The sequence below is a fragment of the Dipodomys spectabilis genome, unplaced genomic scaffold (assembly GCF_019054845.1).
Source record: "Dipodomys spectabilis isolate Male_0828 unplaced genomic scaffold, ASM1905484v1 ptg000495l, whole genome shotgun sequence".
Taxonomy (NCBI): Eukaryota; Metazoa; Chordata; class Mammalia; order Rodentia; family Heteromyidae; genus Dipodomys; species Dipodomys spectabilis.
Window position 1 is genome coordinate 18,905 of NW_024871172.1, and position 17,913 is coordinate 36,817.

Genomic DNA, 17,913 nt, shown 5'->3' on the forward strand with positions numbered 1-17,913 from the left:
TTTGGCTTCTTTTGGGTGATCAGTTGGAGAGAAGAGTCTCATAGACTTTCCTGACTAGACTTACTTCAAACCAGGATCCCCAGATCTCAGTCTCCTGAGTAGTTGGAATTATAGGAGCAAGGGCTGGGAAGGTGGCTCAGTGGTAGAGTGCTTGTCTTGAATGTATGAGGCCCTGGATTCCATTCCTCAGCACCACATAAGCAGAAAAAGCCAGAAGTGGTGCTGTGGCTCAAGTGGTAGAGCGCTAGCCTTGAGCTGAAGAGCTGAGGGACAGCATTCAGGCCCAGAGTTCAAGCCCCACAACCAACAAAAAAGGGAAAAAAAGGTACACTCTGAAGCTACACACTAGTGGCTCACGCCTGTAATCCTAGCTACTCAGAAGGCTGAGATCTGAGGATCACTGTTCAAAGCCAGCATTGGCAGGAGACTCATATCTCCAATTAATACTGGAAGTGGCACTGTGGCTTAAGTGGTAGAACACTCACCTGGACAGTGTTCAGGCCCAGAGTTCAAGCCACACAATTGACAAAAATAAAATTTTTATTTTTTCCCAGTCCTGTGCTTGAATTCAGGGCCCGGATACTGCCCTAAGCTGCTTTTTGCTCAAAGTTATCACCCTACCACTTGAGTCACAGTGCCACTTCCAGCTTTTTCTGTTTATGTGGTGTTGAGGAATTGAACTCAGGACTTTGTTCATTCTATACCACTAAGCCACATTCCCAGGCCCATAATAATTGTGTTTTGTTTTTCATCATGGGGCTTGAACTCTGGACCTGGGCACTGTCCCTCAGCTCTTCAACTCAAAGCTAGAGATCTACCACTTGAACCACAGCACCACTTCTGGTTTTCTGGTGGTTTATCGAAGAGTTTCATGGGGTTTTTTCTGCCCAAGATGGCTTTGAACCGTGATCCTCAGATCTCAGCCTCTTCAATAGGTAGGATTACAGGAGTGAGCCACCAGTGCCCAGCTTCATAATAAATTTGTTTTTTTTTGTCGGTCGTGGGGCTTGAACTCTGGGCCTGGGCGCTGTCCCTCAGCTCTTCAGCTCAAGGCGAACACTCTACCACTTAAGCTACAGCGTCACTTCCGGTTTTCTGGTGGTTTATTGGAGATAGGAGTCTCACGGTCTCTCCTGCCCGGGCTGGCTTTGAACCGCGATCCTCAGATCTCAGCCTCCTGAGTAGCTAGGATTATAGGTGTGAGCCACCAGCGCCCGGCTCATAATAAAATTTTTAAAGATAGATTCTGAGCAAAACCTTGCTTCTCCCATCCTCAGCCTCCTCTATGGGTTGCCATTTTCAGTAGTTTGTGTACTATTGCTTATTGTAAGGTAGGAAGGCAAATATGTGCATACATCTCAAACACCTCTTCTTTTTCAATTAGGAAGAAATATGTTCTGTAGAACAACTATCCCTGACTTGCTGGCCTCCTGGACAGAGCTCTTGCAATTTTCACATTGGAAGTCTGCCACCCTTGCCGACTACTATCTCTCTGTCTTTGGAGATTAAAGGCAGTCCTCCAGCTAGATGGCAGAATTTCCATAAGCCCTAAATACAGGATTCCTGCCTAGCACCAGATCATCTTTAACAGGCCCATGAAAATCCCTGAACTCCCGGGGCTGGGAAGGTGGCTCAGTGGTAGAGCGCTTGCCTTGCACGCATGAGGCCCTGGGTTCAATTCCTCAGCACCACATAAACAAAAAGAAAAAAAAAGCCGGAAGTGGCACTGTGGCTCAAGTGGTAGAGTGCTAGCCTTGAGCTGAAGAGCTGAGGGACGGCGCCCAGGCCCAGAGTTCAGGCCCCACAACTGGACCCAAAAAAAAAAAAAGAAAGTCCCTGAACTCCCAATGCTGACAACTCTGATGAGCAGGCAGGCTGTGTTTCCTCAGTTGGCCATTGTGGAGAAATCGTCTTCGTACATGCAGCTTGGTCTGTGGAGTCCCTTTACCTGCTCAGATCATTGCAGGCAGTTGCTTTTATAGGTACCACTACAACAGCCATCATTCATGGAGGAAAAAACAACCCATCATGAGCCAGACACGTGAGGCTTATGTCTGTCATTCTAGCTACTGAGAGGATTTGAGGATTGAAGTTCAAAGCCAGCCCAGAAAGACAAATCTCAATTAATCCCCAAGTTAGGCACTAGTGGCTCAAGGCTATAATCTTAGCTACTCAGGAGGCTGAGGCTAATGGTTTGAACCCAGCCCATGCAGGAAATTCTTCCAGACTCTTATCTCTAATTAGTCACCAAAGACCTACAAGTAGAACTGTGGTTCAAATGGTACAGCAAAAAGTATACAGACAGTGCCCAGGCCACGAGTTCAAACCCCAGGAACAGCACCATTCCCAAGGAGAAAAAAAAAGTGTGTGTGTATATATATATGTATATATGTACGTGTACATATACACACATATGCATAATCGTACATATTAATAGCTATTCACCAACTGCTTAATAAATTCTTGGTAAATAGACCCTTGTACGAACACATATGGAAGAAAAGGGGTTAACTGACTTATCTTGGATCAAGATAAACAAGATGTGAGATATATGTACATATATGCACAAAGGTGATTCTAACTACAGAATTTAGAAAAGTAAGAGTGTAAGTAATTTTAAAATACATTTTGTGGGCTGGGAAGGTGGCTCAGTGGTAGAGTGCTTGCCTTGCATGCATGAGGCCCTGGGTTCGATTCCTCAGCACCACATAAGCAAAAAAAAAAAAAAAAAAAATGCATTTTGTTGTTTTTTCACCAGTCCTGGGGGATTGAACTCAGGGACTGGACACTGTCCCTAAACCTCCCTGTGCTCAAGGTAAGCTCGCTACCACTTAAGCCACAGTGCCACTTCTGGCTTTTTCTGTGTATGTGGTACTGAGGAATCAAACACTGGGCTTCATGCATGCTAGGCAAGCACTCTACCACTGAGCCATCTTCCCAGCCTTTTTTTGGGGGGGAGTCCAGTTGTGGACCTGAACTCTGGGCCTGAGCGCTGTCCCTCAGCTCTTCAGCTCAAGGCCAGCACTCTACCACTTGAGCCACAGCGCCACTTCTGGCTTTTTTGTTTTCTGCTTATGTGGTGCTGAGGAATCGAACCCAGGGCCTCATGCATACAAGGCAAGCGCTCTACCACTGAGCCACCTTCCCAGCCCCAGCCCTTTTTTTTGTACTCATCCTGGGGCTTGACCTCAGGACCTGGGCACTATCCCTGAGCTTTTGTGCCCAAGGCTAGTGATACATCACTTTGAGCCATAGCACCATTTCCTGGAGCTAATAGTCTTACAGGCCAGATGCTGGTGGGTCACACCTGTAATCCTGGCTACACATAAGGCTGAGATCTGAGGATTGCGGTTCAAAGCCAGCTAGGACAGGAAAGTCTGTTAGACTCCTGTCTCCAGCTTACCATCAGAACACTGGAAGTGGTGCTGCGGCCCAGGCCATGAGTTCAAGCTCCACAACTAAACCACAAAAAAAAAAAAAAAAAGTGGCTCAGTGGTAGAGCGCTTGCCTTGCATGCCTGAGGCCCTGGGTTCGATTCCTCAGCACCACATAAGCAAAAAGAAAAAAGCCGGAAGTGGCGCTGTGGCTCAAGTGGTAGAGCACTAGCCTTGAGCTGAAGAGCTGAGGGACAGCGCCCAGGCCCAGAGTTCAGGCCCCACGACTGGACCCAAAAAAAAAAAAAAAGTCTCACAGATTTTGAACTGTGATCTCTGATCTCAACCTCCTGTGTAGCTAATGCCTGGCTAAAATACATTTTAACTATGCATATGTCAATGAAAGCTGTTGAACTGTAATAGGGGTTGGGAATCAGGCAAAAGAAAAAGCAACAGAAAAGCCTATTCTAAGCAAAGGTAATATATGTACGTCTGAAATGTCACGGTCAAAGCCCTTGTGTAATTTGTTGATGTTGGTCCTCGGCACTTTCCCTGAGCTTTCGTGCTCAAGGCTAGTGATCTATCACTTTCAGCCACAGCTCTACTGTTTTTTAGGTGGTTATGGAGATAAGTCTCATAAACTTTCCTAGTGGCCTGGCTTCAAATCATAATCCTCAGATCTTAGCCTCCTAAGTAGCTAGGATTATAGGTGTGACCCACTAGTACCTAGCTCCCTTGGTGTAATTTTAATAAACTGGAAAAAAAAAGAAATTAAAACAGGTTCTGAATATAGTTGAAGCAGTTGTTTGCATGTATGAAGATAGAACATGAAAACTACTGAAATTATTTAAAGGTGGGGGGGAATAATGGGCATGAGACGGACTGGAAAATATTTATGTTTATGTGGCATTATCACAATAAAATGAAATCCTCCTTGTACACCTACTGAATGATTTTTTTTTTTTTAACCTAGATGCCAGTGGATCATTCCTATAACCCTAGTTATCCAGGAGGCTGAAAACCCATAGTTCAAAAGGTAGCCCACGGGAAGGTGGCTTAGGGGTAGAGTGCTTGCCTAGCATGCATGAAGCCCTAGGTTCAATTCCTCAGTACCACATAAATAGAAAAAGCCAGAAGTGGCCCTGTGGCTCAAGTGGTAAAGTGCTAGCCTTGAGCAAAACAAGCACAGGCCCTGAGTTCAATAAAATGCCCAGGCCCTCAGTTCAAGCCCCAGGACTGGCAAAAAAAATAAAGGTAGCCAGGCAGAAAAGTCTGTGAGACTCTATCTCCAATGACCCAGCAAAAGATAGGAGATATAACTCAATGGCAAGAATGCTATCAATGAGAGAAAAAGGCAAAACCCCATGACCCTGAGTTCAAAACCTGCTATCAAGACACACACATAAAAAGGTATCAAGAGCTGGGAAGGTGGCTCAGTGGCAGAGCGCTTGCCTTGCATGCATGAGGCCCTGGGTTCAATTCCTCAGCACCACATAAGCAGGAAAATAAAAATAAAAAGGTATCAAGTGAAACAAGTAAACACTACACATTGCACTTCCAAACCTCTATTGTAAGTAACTCCTTTTTGTTCTTTTCCCTTTTGTTGTTGTTGGTTCTGGGATTGGAAGTCTGGGACTGGGCACTGTCCCTGAGCTCTTTTTCCTCAAGGCTAGCGCTCTACCCTTTGAGCCACAGCTCCACCTCCATCCTTTGTGTGTGTGTGGGGGGGGGGGGGGGGTGTCTGTTTTGTTTTTTTTTTTTTTGGTATAGAGGATCAAACCCAGGACACTGCACTTACTAGGCAATCACTTTGCCACTGAGCTACATCCCAGCACATCTTTTCCTTTTTTTTTTTTTGTCGGTCGTGGGGCTTGAACTCTGGGCCTGGGCGCTGTCCTTGCACTCTTCAGCTCAAGGCGAGCGCTCTACCGCTTGAGCCACAGCGCCACTTCCGGTTTTCTAGTGGTTTATTGGAGTTAAGAGTCTCACGGATGTTCCTGCCCTGGCTGGCTTTGAACCATGATCTCAGATCTCAGCCTCCTGAGTAGCTAGGATGACAGGCGTGAGCCACTGGTGCCCGGCTCTTTTCCTTTTCTTAACAGAACTTGAATTTGAACTCGGGCTCATGCCTGCTTAGCGGACAGCATATCACTTGAGCCATGTCCCCAGCACTATAATTTCTCTATCAGTGAAGTCATTTTGAACAGCTGATCCCAAGGCAATTATTCTGGGTGATATAACCTAATGTCTAACAGGGCTCATAGGAACTTCTTCATGCCTGCCCATCGATTTCAGGGCCTAGTTCTGCAAACTCCAAATATAGGTTGTTTCTTGGCTTTACCAACAAGCAAATGTCAAACACTGCAGCAATAACCATACATTTTAAAATAAAGTCAGATATTCCTTTTCTTAGAATAATTCTAAATCTTTCCCAACATTCTTTTTTGTGTATGTGTTGGCCATGTCCCTGAGCTTCTTTTGCTCAAAGCTACTGCTCTACTACTTGAGCCACAGTGCCACTTCCAGCTTTTTCTCAGTAGTTTATTGGAGATAACACTCTCACAGATCTTTCTGCCCAGGCTGGCTTCAAATCACAATCTTCAGATCTCAGCCTCCTTAGTAGCTAGTTACAGGTGTGAGCCACCAGCACCCAGCTTTATCCCAACATTCTTATTTCTCTTTTTTCCTTTGTGCTGGTCCTGGGGCTGAAACTCAGGGCCTGAGCTTATCTGTTCAAGGCTGGAACTCTACCACTTGATCCACAGCTAACTCACAACTTTTTGGTGGTTAATTCGAGACTAATGGCTTTTCCTGCCCAAACTGATCCTCAGATCTCAGCCTGAGTAGCTAGGATTATAGACATGAGTCACTGGTGCCCAGCCATTCTTAGTTCTTATAAATGATCTCATATAAAATATTAAGGCTGCAGACTTATACTGATATAGGTGAATGGTTTATTCCATGTGAATTTTCTGGTGCTGAGTAAGCCTTGAGCTCCGATTGAAAGCTTTGCCACAGTCATTACATTTGTAAGGCTTCTCTCCAGTGTGAATTCTCTGATGTATAATGAGATGTGAACGCCACCTGAAGATCTTCTCACAGTCATCACATTGGTGCACTTTCTTTACAGTGTTGACTTTTTTACGGCTCACAAAGGTGGACCCTTCAAGAGTGTTCCCAAATTCATAGTACCACTGGGCTCTAGTGTGGATTCTCTGGTGTTCAATGAGGTATGAGCTTCGGCTAAAAGCCTTTCCACATTCACTACACTCATAGGGCTTCACTCCAGCATGAATGATCTGGTGTTGGAAAAGAGTTGAGTTTTGACTAAAGGCTTTCCCACATTCACTACACTTGTAAGGTCTCTCCCCAGTGTGAACCCTCTGGTGGATAGTGAGCTGTGTGCTCATACTGAAAGCTTTTCCACATTGGAGGCATTCATATGGCTTCTCTCCTTTATGGATCCTCTGATGGTAAATGAGGCTGGAACTCTGGCTGAAGGCTTTCCCACAGTCACTGCACACATACGGTTTCTCTCCAGTGTGAATTCGCTGATGTTGAATAAGGTGTGAGCCCTGGACAAAGCCTTTCCCACACTCATCACACTTAAATGGTTTTTCTCCAGTGTGAGTTCTCTGGTGCCGAATCAGCCTTGAGCTACAACCAAAAGCCTTTGTGCACTTGTTGCATTTATAAGGTTTCTCTCCAGTGTGAATCAGTTGATGCTGACTCAGGCGGGAGATCCACCTGAAAGCTTTCCCACACTCCTCACACTTGAAAGGCTTCTCCACATGACTTCTCTGATGTGCAAGAAAGCCTGGACTTTCTGAATCGCTTGTTATTTGCAATTTCTCCCCAGCATGCATCCTCTGATGCTGGGTGAGAGTTGAGCTCTGGCTAAAGGCTTTGCCACACTCTTGGCACGGGTAAGGTCTCTCTCCAGTGTGAATTCTCTGGTGTCGAACCAGCTGTGACTGCTGGCTGAAGGCTTTCCCACAGTCTCGACAACTGTAGGGCCTCTCTCCAGTGTGAATTCTCTGGTGATGGATGAGGCTTGAGCTCTGCCCAAAGGCTTTCCCACATTCCTCACACCTGTAGGGCTTCTCTCCAGTATGAATTCTTTGATGCTGAATAAGTTTTGAGCTTAGGCGGAAGGCTTTTCCACACTCAACACATTTAAATGGTTTCTCTCCAGTGTGTATTCTCTGATGCTGACTGAGCTGGGAGCACAGCCTGAAGACTTTCCCACAATCCTCACACTCATACGGCTTCTCCCCATTGCAGTTACTTGAATAGTTACTCTGTAGGCAGTCAGATAATCTCTCGTAGCATCCTTGACATCTGTTAGGTTTCTCCTGCATGGCTACCTCCCACTGTGAAGCCGGATCTGAAGTAGGTCTGAAACATCTGCCACACACTTCACATCTCTGTGGTGTCCCTTCCACACTGTCTCTCTGTTGTTCATCAAGCTGATAACTCAGGAGGGTCTTTGAAGCCACAGTCTCCTTAGGTAAACAGTGCCTCTGGGAGAGGCAGCCCTTCACTCTCAGCCTATGGCTGCATGGATGACTCCCTAACCAGACCTCAGAACTGGAAGAGTCCCCACAGCCAGGACTTTGTGGTTTGAGAATGCTCATGTGTGCACAGGCCTGCTCACCGTCAGTCCTACTGGCAGAGTCTGAAATAAAATAAAAATGGTTCTTATGTCTTGAGCTCAGAGAAAGGGCAAAGATTACAGCTATCATGGTTAGCACTTCTAGCACGGGTTGAATTGGGCATTGTGACACAGCCCCAGTAGAAATGTGCTACAAAGGCTGGATGCTGTTGGCTTACGGCTGTAATCCTAGCAACTCAGGAGGCTGAGATCTGAGGATCACAGTTCAAAGCCAGCCCAGGCAGGAAAGTCCATGAGACACTTACCTCCAATAAACCACTCAGAAAACAAGTGGCCCAGTGGTTCAAGTGGTAGAGGACTAGCCTTGGGCTGAAGAGCTGAGGGACAGTGGCCAGGCCCAGAGTTCAAGCCCCACAACCAACAAAAACAAAACAAAAAAAGAAATGTGCTACAAAGAAATACTGGGGGAGGGGCTGGGAATGTGGCTCAGTGGTAGAGTGCTTGCTTAGCATGAATGAGGCCTTGGGTTCAATTCCTCAGTACCACATACACAGAAAAGGCCAGGAATGGCTCTGTAGCTCAAGTGAGGGAGCACTAGCCTTGAGCAAAAGCAGCTCAGGGACAATGCCCAGGGAAGAAGAAGACGAAGACGAAGAAGAGGAGGAGGGTGAGGGGGGAAGGGAAAGGGAGAAGAACGGGGAGGGGAGGAAAGAGGAAATAATACTGGAAGAAGGAGAAGAAGAAATAAGAATACTGGAAGGAGAAGAAGGTGGAGGAGGAGGAGGAGCAGACGCAGAAGCAGAAGAAGAAAATAATAATACTGGAAGAGACACCATAATTTATTGTTGTTTATGCCAGTCCTGGGGCTTGAACTCAGGGCCTAGGTATTGTCCCTCAGCTTTGTTGTTCTACACTAGCACTAGCACTCCACCACTTGAGCGATAGCTCTACCTCTGGCTTTTTGGTACTTAATTGGAGATAAGAATCTTACTGACCTTTCTGACTGGGCTGACTTGGAACTGCGGATATCAGCCTCCTGAGTAGCTAGGATTACAGGCGTGAGCTATATAGCCCAGGTTGGCCTTCACATGGAGCTGGGCCCTGAAGACTTCTGGCCACTATAGATGAGAGCTTTGGTTGTTTTTCTTTCTTTAGTTTTTTGTGGAGGTGGTGGTAGTGGCCAGGACAGCGCTGTTGTTGTTGTTGTTTTTTTATTGTGAAAATACTGTACAGAGGGGTTACAATTACATGGGCAAGATGAGTACATTTCTTATCAAGCATTGTGGCCTCCTCCTTTGTTTCCCCTTCCCATCCCTTCCTCCCCCCACCTCCCCGACAGGACAGTGTTTTGATATACCCTAAGCTGGCCTTACACTTGAAATCCTCTTTCCTCAGCCTCCAAAATGAATTATAAGTATGTACTACTAAGCCAGCTCATTTGCTGTTTTTACTCACTTGGATTGTGGTGCTGAGGCAGGGTAGATAAGAAAAAATGAAATATGGGAAATAGAAGAAATTTAGGAATAACACTGTATTAATAAATAGCTTGGTTTTTGTTTTGTTTTTGTCTGTCATGGGGCTTGAATTTTGGGCCTGGGTGCTGTCCCTGAGCTTCTTCAGCTCAAGACAAGCCCTCTAACACTTGAGCCACAGCACTACTTGCAGTTTTCTGGTGGATACTTGGAGATAAGAGTCTTGCAGACTTTCCTGCCTGTACTAGCTTCAAACCTTGATCATCAGATGTCTGCCTCCTGAGTAGCTAAGATTACACGCATGAGCCACTGGCACCTGGTAAGTAGCTTGTTAAAAACATATAAACACTATTTTTCATTTAAACCTTGCATTGCTCATAAACTGCAATGTTTAGTAAAAAAGGAAAAAGAGAAGCTCTCTACCTCTGACCATGTCTGCTACCACAATAACTGGTGTGCTCTAGGATCTGAGCAAGGACATATTAAAGAAACAAACTTATCTTGAGAAATGACTCCTCTTGACACCAAAATATTTAAGGGAGAAACTTACCGTGGGGATGGACCCCTGTCTTGGTGGAGCATATGACAGAAGCCATCCTTGCTTGAAGGGATGTCCAAACATCAATGAGCTAAGTTTAATGAGCAGGCCAACCTCAAATTCTCTGAAGAAACAGTGTAACAACTAAAAATATACTAGGTGTCAGATCAAGAGGGAACAACTTAGTGGCCGGTGGCTCATGCCTGTAATCCTAGCTACTCAGGAGGCTGAGATCTGAGGATCAAGGTTCAAAGCCAGCTTGGACAGGAAAGTTCATGAGACTCTTATCTCTAATTAACCATCAAAAAGCCGGAAGTGGGGCTGTGGCTCAAGTGGTAAAGCTCTAGCCTTGAACAAAAACACTCAAGAGACAGCACCCAGGCCCTGAGTTCAAGCCCCACTACAGTCACACAAATACACATACTGACATATACAAAAAAAAAAAAAAAGGTGGGGGAGCAGGGGAACATTTAAGGTAAATTTGAGCCAGACCTTTTCACTATAACACGACATGAAACACTGACTGCACCGATTATCAGGTGTGCTCACACTCATGTTTGTGTGTACTCTTTATCTTTCCTTATTTTGCTTTACTAATAAACTTTTGGTCTAGGTAATAAACTTTTGGTCTAGGTGTGTCTCAAACTGTTTTTTTTTTTTTGGTCTGTCATGGGGCTTGAACTCACATCATGGGCACTGTCCCTGATCTTTTCTGCTCAAGGCTAGCACTCTACCACATTGAGCCACAGCTCCACTTCTGGTTTTCTAGTGGTTAATAATAGATAACAGTCTCATGAACTTTCCAGCCCAGGTTTGGCTTAGATGTGACCCTCAGCCCTCAGCCTCCTGAGTAGCTAGAATTATAGGCAAAAGCCACCAACACTGGCTCCTCAATAATAATAATACTGGATGTACAAATTTGTGCCTTTGCTATATAAAAATATTAGTAAAATTAGAAACTGGGCAAAATATGCTACTATGTCAAAACCATCTGTTTTACTGAATATATGTATTTTGGGTCCTTGCTATGTGGCTTTGTAGCATCAGATTTGTCTGTTCATTTCCACTGTAGCCAAGTGTGGCCATGGTATTCAATCCAGTTTCATACCGCTTTGAGACCCTACCTATGATTCCTTCTTTCCAACAGTATCTGAGCCTACCTGTCTGAGAAGTCTGTGGTGTTTCTGTTCCTTCTGTTCTCTGTAAATCGAGGACCCATGGATCCTGCCCCTTCTCCAGTCGGGAAATCAGCTCAGGTTTGAAGACCAGGAATCCTGCTGAGACGGCAGCAGAGAAAGAGAAGCTGGAGCATCGCTAGGATTCAGCTTCCCCTGGTTTTCAGGCATGAAGGACACAGGCTGTTACACAGGAAGAGCCTCTGCAGGGAGGTGAGGATCAGAACACATGGCATCCCCATTGTCCAGATCCATCCAGCCCGAGGCTGGACAGCTAGGCACCCTGATTCCCACAATCTCAAGGAGACATTTTCACAAGAGTCTGCAAATGTGGCTTAGTGGTAGAGTTCTTGCCTTGCATGCATGAAGCCCTGGGTTCAATTCCTCAGTACCACATACACAGAAAAAGCCAGAAGTGGCACTGTGGCTCAAATAGAATGCTAGCCTTGAGCTGAAGAGTTAAGGGACAGTGCCCAGGCCCAGAATCCAGGCCCCACAATGGGCAAAAAAAAAAAAAAAGAAATGGACAAATAAAGCAGATTTCTGATTAGAAATCTCTAAGGCCCAGTACTCACACATGGCCTCAAGTTCCTGTGCAAAATACCAACTGGCAGAATGTAGACCCATGGATCATCTGTCCCATGCTACAGAATGGCTCCATACCCTGTAGTAAAAGGTTATCCAATCCAGGATCAAAGGTCTGGAGTCTGAAACTTCCCTGACTTCCTACCATGAGGGAGGCAGGCAGAAAGGTCATAAAGTCTACAGTAACAGGCTCAAGCTTTTGTAGGCAGAACCCACCTATAGAAAAACCATTCTCTTTTAAACAATGAGATGATAACAATTTTTTTTCATTGAAGACAGGTTTTTTAATTTTTTATTCATTTAAACTATTAGCTCCAGGGCTTAACAGAGTATTGATTGGCATATAAACATTATAAATAACAATAAAGCTATAGGTAGAAATAATAAACATTAAAACTTGTAACTTATTATCATAAAAATAAATGTTCTTGTGATAATTTATGAACTCTTTACCTGAATAGCTCTAATTATGATAAATATGTATTGATTAATAGAACTGAGATCGCTACAATTTACTTTGAACATGCCAACCAGGACATGCTTGTAAATGCTAGGTGGATCTTTCTTTAAGCAATGTATTGTGCTAGCTAAAATGAAATAAGCATACAATAAAAAGTAGGAAAAATAAAACATTCTCTTGAAGTGTGGACAGTACAACGAAACATCCTTGTACTGAGCACTGAAGGGAGTCATGGACCTAACAAAGAATATAAGCCCAACCCAATGACACTCAGAATACATGAACTACACCAAAAGGCAGTTTAGAAACGACTAGCTACTTAGAAACTAAATAATGAAAAAATCTCATTCTCTCTATCACTCTCCTTTTCCCCTTTCCTAAACCAATTTCAATAGGTTTCAATATTCTATTTTGTTTTTTCAGTTGGTTGTGGGGCTTGAAGTCAGGGTCTGGATGCTGTCTGAGCTTTTTCCCTCAAAGCTAGTGCTCTCCCACTTTGAGCCACAGTGCCACTCTGATTTTCTGGTGGTTAGGACTTTTCTGCCTGAACTGGCTTCCAACCACCATCCTCTCTCCTCAAATCTCAGCCTCCTGAATAGCTAGGATTACAAGCACAAGCCACTGGCACGTGGCTTGTGTTTTTTTGGTTTTGCTTTTATTTTTTTTGGGGGGGGTGGGAGTTTTGTACTGAGGATCAAACCCGCTTTGCCATTGAGCTATATCTCAGCCTCACTATTCTATTTTTTTTTTTTGGGGGGGGGGTCTGGTCCTGGGGCCTGAAGTCTGAGCCTGGGCGCTGTCCCTCAGCTCCTCAGCTCAAGGCTAGTGCTCTACCACTTGAGCCACAGTGCCACTTCCAGTTTTTTTTTTTTTTTTGCTTATATGGTGCTGAGGCATGAACCCAGAGCCTCATGCATGCAAGGCAATCGCTCTACCACTGAGCCACCTTCCCAGCCCCTCACTATTCTATTTTCATACATGCAAATCTATATCAATCATATTAATCCTCTTTTCCACAAACTAATCACTTAAGGAAAACAGATATTTTTCCAGCTTCCAGAAGTCCACTTAGCCAGAGGCTGTCATACGGGAGTCCTGATACTCTCACAGGTTCAAGATCCAGTTAGCCCACAGAGGTCTGAGCCCTCAGCTTCTACATTCCTTGCTTCTAAGGGAAGCCTGGCAGGGTGGCTGGGAGTCACACAGTGCAGCCTTACCTAGCCCTGCCACACTGCTGTGGTTCTCCAGCATCACTTCCCTGTAGAGCGCCCTCTGACCAGAATCCAAACACTGCCACTCCTCCCGAGAGAAGTGCACAGCCACATCGCCAAATGTCACAGCCTCCTGAAAGGATACAAACCAGCACTCCATGGATCTCTGGGTTCCAGTCTCCATGGTACTGCATCATGTCTATTTCAGGGAGGTCATCACAGGACTAGGCAAGAGTCACCTAGATCCTTTCCATCTAAAATCCTGAGGAGAGGAGGACCTCAAACCATGGTGACTTTACAATCAGAGATAGGCTCACGGCCTTGGGAAGGAGAGCAAAGGGGCTGGTCTGACCCTGGCAGTGGCCACAGTGAGCACTAAGGCTGTGTCTGAGCCCAGGCTCAGTAAAGATTCCCCAAGTAGGAGGTGGAGGCTTCATAAGACAAGTGAGGGAATGGAGACAGCCAGACGTCCTACCATGAGGCTTGCTGGGTAGGCGTCCATTCCTCCTGGTTCCGATACCTGCTGGAAATCACAAAAGATTCGGAGGTCAGGTGCTAGCAGCTTCCTAAATTCTAGGGCAGTCAAGGCAAGTATGGTGTCCCTGCTCCTTTACCTCCAACTGTAGTAGGGACCTGGGGCTGGGTGGAGGCAGCCCTGTACCTGCGTATTTGTCCCATGAAACGTCATTTATCTTTCTGTGCTGAGTGTGTACTTAGGTAGCACTGGAGAGGCAATGATGAATGCATGAGTACCCTGTGTCCATGAGGCATCTGATGGAAGTGATAATCACAGAAACACACAACTATGACAGTGCTGACATAAGTACAGGAAACTATGACCCCACTTCATGGTGAAAACTCTAAGTCTGGGCCAAAGGGATGGTGGTGGGGAAGGCACTCCACCACATGAAGAACAAGTCCAAGACCTGAGGTAGACTGAAATGGTACTGAGTTACCAGTGTATAGCCACAGACAGTAAAATTAGTAGGGAGGTACTCTCCAGTAGACAGGAGCCAGAAGAAAGGATGGCAGGAAAGTGGTCACCAGGGCTGGGAGGGTGGCTCAGTGGTAGAGCGCTAGCCTTGAGATGGAGAGCTGAGGGACAGCGCCCAGGCCCAGAGTTCAGGCCCCACAACCGATGAAAAAGAAAAACAAGAAAAAGAAAAAAGAGAAAAAGAGAGAAAGAGAGAGGGAGAGAAGGAGGTTACCCGATGCAATACCCTACCTGCTCTCCAGCAGGTAAACTCCAGGACAGGTCACTAGGATGGCACCAGCCTCAGAACAGCACAGGAGGAGCCGGCGCCGGTGGCTCACGCCAGTCATCCCAGCTACTCAGGAGGCTGAGACCTGAGGATCGCGGTTCAGAGCCAGCCCGGGCAGGAAAGTCCGTGAGGCTCTGATCCCCATACACCAGTGCAAAACCGGAAGCGGCGCTGTGGCTCACGCGGTGGAGCACTCGCTGGAGCTGACGAGCTGAGGGGCGGCGCCCAGGCCCCGAGTTCAAGCCCCACGACCGACCCCAAGAAACAAAAAAGGAGCAGAAGCGCCGCGGCCGCAGACCCAGGCCGGCCTCGGGCCGGGGATTGGCCCGGGAGAACGGCCACTGGGTCTCGCCTCACTCCGGCGGGCACCGGAACGAGCGGGCGGCCCGGGAAGGGCTGCGCGGCCCCGCCCCGCCCGCCGACCGTGGACAGGCCGGCGGCCCCTCCGCCGCAGAGCGAGGAGCCCGCGGCCCGCGCCCGCCCGCCCGCCCGCCCGCCCGCCACGCCGGCTCACCTCCCGGGGCGGGCCTGGGGACCGCAGACGCGCACGGTCGCCGCGAGGGACCGCGGCCTTCTAGCCCACCGGGGCCCCGCAGGCTTCCGGCCGCTCGATTCGCCAGACCACCGCGGCGGCTCGGTGGCCCTGAGCCCCGCCTCCAGGATTCCGGGCGGGGCCTGGCCGGGGCTCACCGGACTGACGGGCGCACGGCTGAGGGGAAGGGCTCGCGAGAGAGGGCGGGGCCCTGGCGGAGGGGGCGGGGCCGCGGGGCGGGGCCCTGGGGCGGGGCGGGGCCCTGGGGCGGGGCGGGGCCCTGGGGCGGGGCGGGGCCCTGGGGCGGGGCGGGGCCCTGGAGGCAAGGCCGGGCCCGGGGGGCGGGGGGAGAGGCTGGGCCCTGGCGGGGCGGGGCCGGTAGGGGGCAGGGCCCGGGTGGGCGCGGCGCGGCGCGGCGCGGCGCGGCGCGGGAGTCGCAGTCCGGCAGGGTTGTCTGGGGCCGAGGCTAGGCCCACGGTCAGGCTACGTGAGCTGATTCCGGGCTACGGTCGCCAGGACCGGGTCAGGCCCACCTCGGACCCTGAGTGTCGGGTCACTGGTTCCCGGACGCAGCCGCCTGGCCCGCGAGCGACACGCAGACGCCCCCTCCGGGACGTGGGGAGCCGCCAGCCTCAGGGCCCAGGAAGGGTCCACTGCGGCCGCCGGAGCCAGGCGTGCAGAGGACCCCGCAGAGCCTCCTCCCCATCCGACGGCTGCGCTCCTACCCGCAGCCAGGCGCCCCCGCGGTCTTCTCGCCCTGCCTGGGCCTGTGTGGCGCCGGGCACCGGCGCTCAGGAGGGGTGGCTGGCTGGAGGTACCCCGCTCACCGTTCCCGGAACCCGCACTCTACCAGACTAGCGGGGCTCAGTTTCCACTTTCTGGTAACACTAGTGCCAAATTAGTATAGTATCAGAATCGGCTTGCGTCGCCAGTCTGTCTTTAGTGGACTTAAGCCCCGTAGTATAATTGAGATCACCTAAAAAAATTGTGCAAAGCCGGGTGTCGGTGGCTACGCCTGTCTTCCCAGCTTTTGAGGAGGATCTGAGGATCATGGTTCAAAGCCAGCCCGGGCCGGAAACTTTGTGAGACTCTTATCTACAATAAACCACCAGAAAACCGGAAGTGGCTCTGTGGCTCAAGTGGTAGAGCGCTCGCCTTGACCAGCCTTGAGCTGAAGAGCTGAGGGGCAGGCCCAGGCCCAGAGTTCAAGCCCAAAAAAAAAAAAAAAAAAAAAAAAAAAAAAAGGAGGGCTGGGAAGGTGGCTCAGTGGTAGAGCGCTTGCCTTGCATGCATGAGGCCCTGGGTTCGATTCTTCAGCACCACATAAACAAAAAGAAAAAAAGCCGGAAGTGGCACTGTGGCTCACGTGGTAGAGCGCTAGCCTTGAGCTGAAGAGCTGAGGGACAGCGCCCAGGCCAGAGTTCAGGCCCCATGACCAGACCCAAAAAAAAAAAAAAAAGGAACGCACCTGAAGCTCCAGATGTTTTTTAAGATAGCATAGTTAACATAGTTTGCTGCTTGGTCACTTAGCCCGCACATGCTAGCCAATAAGATTGTTACAAGACTTACTAAATGCTAACCAATCATGTAACTGACAAGCTAGGAACCCCCTAACCTCAACCCTATGTCTTATAAAAACCCTGCTAAAAGAAAGGTCGGGGCTCTCAACTCTGACCCGCTGTGTTGGTGATGGTGGTAAGTCCAGCTCCAGCCTTCTTGCATCGGAATCGGCTCCTTGGTGGTCTTTGGGGATCCTCATGTGGGCACAAGACTTTTGCTCAAGGTGAGCGCTCTACCACTTGAGCCAGAGCACCACTTCTGGCTTTTTCAGTGTGTGACATTGAGGAATTGAACCCTGGGCTTCCTGCATGCTAGGCAAGCATTCTACCACGAAGCCACCTTCCCAGGCCTTGATAATTTTTTCTTCCTTTTTGAGATAGCGTTTTGCTCTGTGTGCACCCCAGACTGCCCTGAAGCCTTCACACTCCTGAGCCTCCTAGTTCTCCGATTATAGCTGCGGCCACTGCGTCAGGCCCAAGCGGCCTTAGACCCTGGTTTATTGGAACATCAGTATATGTGACTGTGTGATGTGAGGTACAACTCACATCCGGTCGGGCCGACCACCACAGATCCTGAGTGGCAGGGTTAAGTTCTGTCGAAAATGATCAGGAGGGCTGGGAAGGTGGCTCAGTGGTAGAGTGCTTGCCTAGCTTGCATGAAGCCCTGGGTTCGATTCTTCAGTGCCACATACACGGAGTTGGAGCTGTGGCTCAAGTGCTAGAGTGCTAGCCTTGAGCACAGGGGCTCAGTGACAGTGCCCAGGCCCTGAGTTCAAGCCCAGGACCGGAAAAAAGAAAGATCAGGAACTCAGACCTCTGGCGCTCAGTTTCCCCCAGGCTGACCATAGATCGTAAAGTCCTCCCCGATTCCTAGAGCAGCCCCGGAAGTACGAGCAAAGCCACGGGGAGCGGGGAGTTGGGCTGCAGCTGTTTCCGGCCTTCGTCAGGGTCTGACTGCGCAAGTGCTGCTGACCCAGGCCCGCCCTCTTCCTCTGGCCCCGCCCCCGGCGGGTCGGCGGCCGGTGCGCCTGCGGGTCCTTTTGGGAGGGCGGGACTAAGGTGAATTCCCAGCGGCGGCGCCGCCAGCAGGCGGGCGGGGCGGCCGGGACGGGGACCGCGGGGCGGGCCTC

At 48.8% G+C, this 17,913-nt stretch overlaps 2 protein-coding genes across 8 annotated transcripts in view; one reads left to right on the plus strand and one right to left on the minus strand.

The window, feature by feature from the left end:
• The window catches only part of LOC122098910 (zinc finger protein 250-like), a 23,752-nt gene extending 15,252 nt beyond the window's left edge, over positions 1 to 8,500 (plus strand). The window contains 1 exon segment of the mRNA XM_042669437.1: positions 8,460 to 8,500. The gene's annotated coding sequence lies outside the window, so the exon portion shown is untranslated.
• On the minus strand, positions 6,201 to 15,319 carry LOC122098908 (zinc finger protein 7-like). 7 transcript variants are annotated; one of them, XM_042669428.1, is made up of 7 exons: positions 15,207 to 15,319; positions 14,656 to 14,777; positions 14,092 to 14,201; positions 13,906 to 13,953; positions 13,437 to 13,563; positions 11,160 to 11,276; positions 6,201 to 8,052 (listed from the first exon to the last, which is right to left on the minus strand). In XM_042669428.1, the coding sequence occupies exons 3-7, from the start codon at positions 14,116 to 14,118 to the stop codon at positions 6,329 to 6,331; spliced, it is 2,043 nt and encodes a 680-aa protein (XP_042525362.1). In that variant the 5' UTR covers positions 14,119 to 14,201; positions 14,656 to 14,777; positions 15,207 to 15,319; the 3' UTR covers positions 6,201 to 6,328. The 7 variants fall into 7 exon arrangements, with proteins under 7 accessions (XP_042525362.1, XP_042525363.1, XP_042525366.1 ...); XM_042669429.1 differs by lacking the exon at positions 15,207 to 15,319 and having other exon boundaries at positions 14,092 to 14,153; positions 14,656 to 14,900; XM_042669432.1 differs by lacking the exon at positions 15,207 to 15,319 and having other exon boundaries at positions 13,906 to 13,950; positions 14,656 to 14,900.
• Positions 15,320 to 17,913: the final 2,594 nt, after the last annotated feature.

What these genes read in the sequence shown, in the direction of transcription:
- LOC122098908 (XM_042669428.1), bottom strand. Translation starts at nt 14,118, where the DNA reads ATGACGTTTCATGGGACAAATACGCAG. An exon ending in TTCATGGGACAAATACGCAG is followed by an intron (nt 13,954 to 14,091) that starts GTACAGGGCTGC and finishes TGTGATTTCCAG; the next exon opens with CAGGTATCGGAACCAGGAGG. An exon ending in CAGCAGTGTGGCAGGGCTAG is followed by an intron (nt 11,277 to 13,436) that starts GTAAGGCTGCAC and finishes CTGCCGTCTCAG; the next exon opens with CAGGATTCCTGGTCTTCAAA.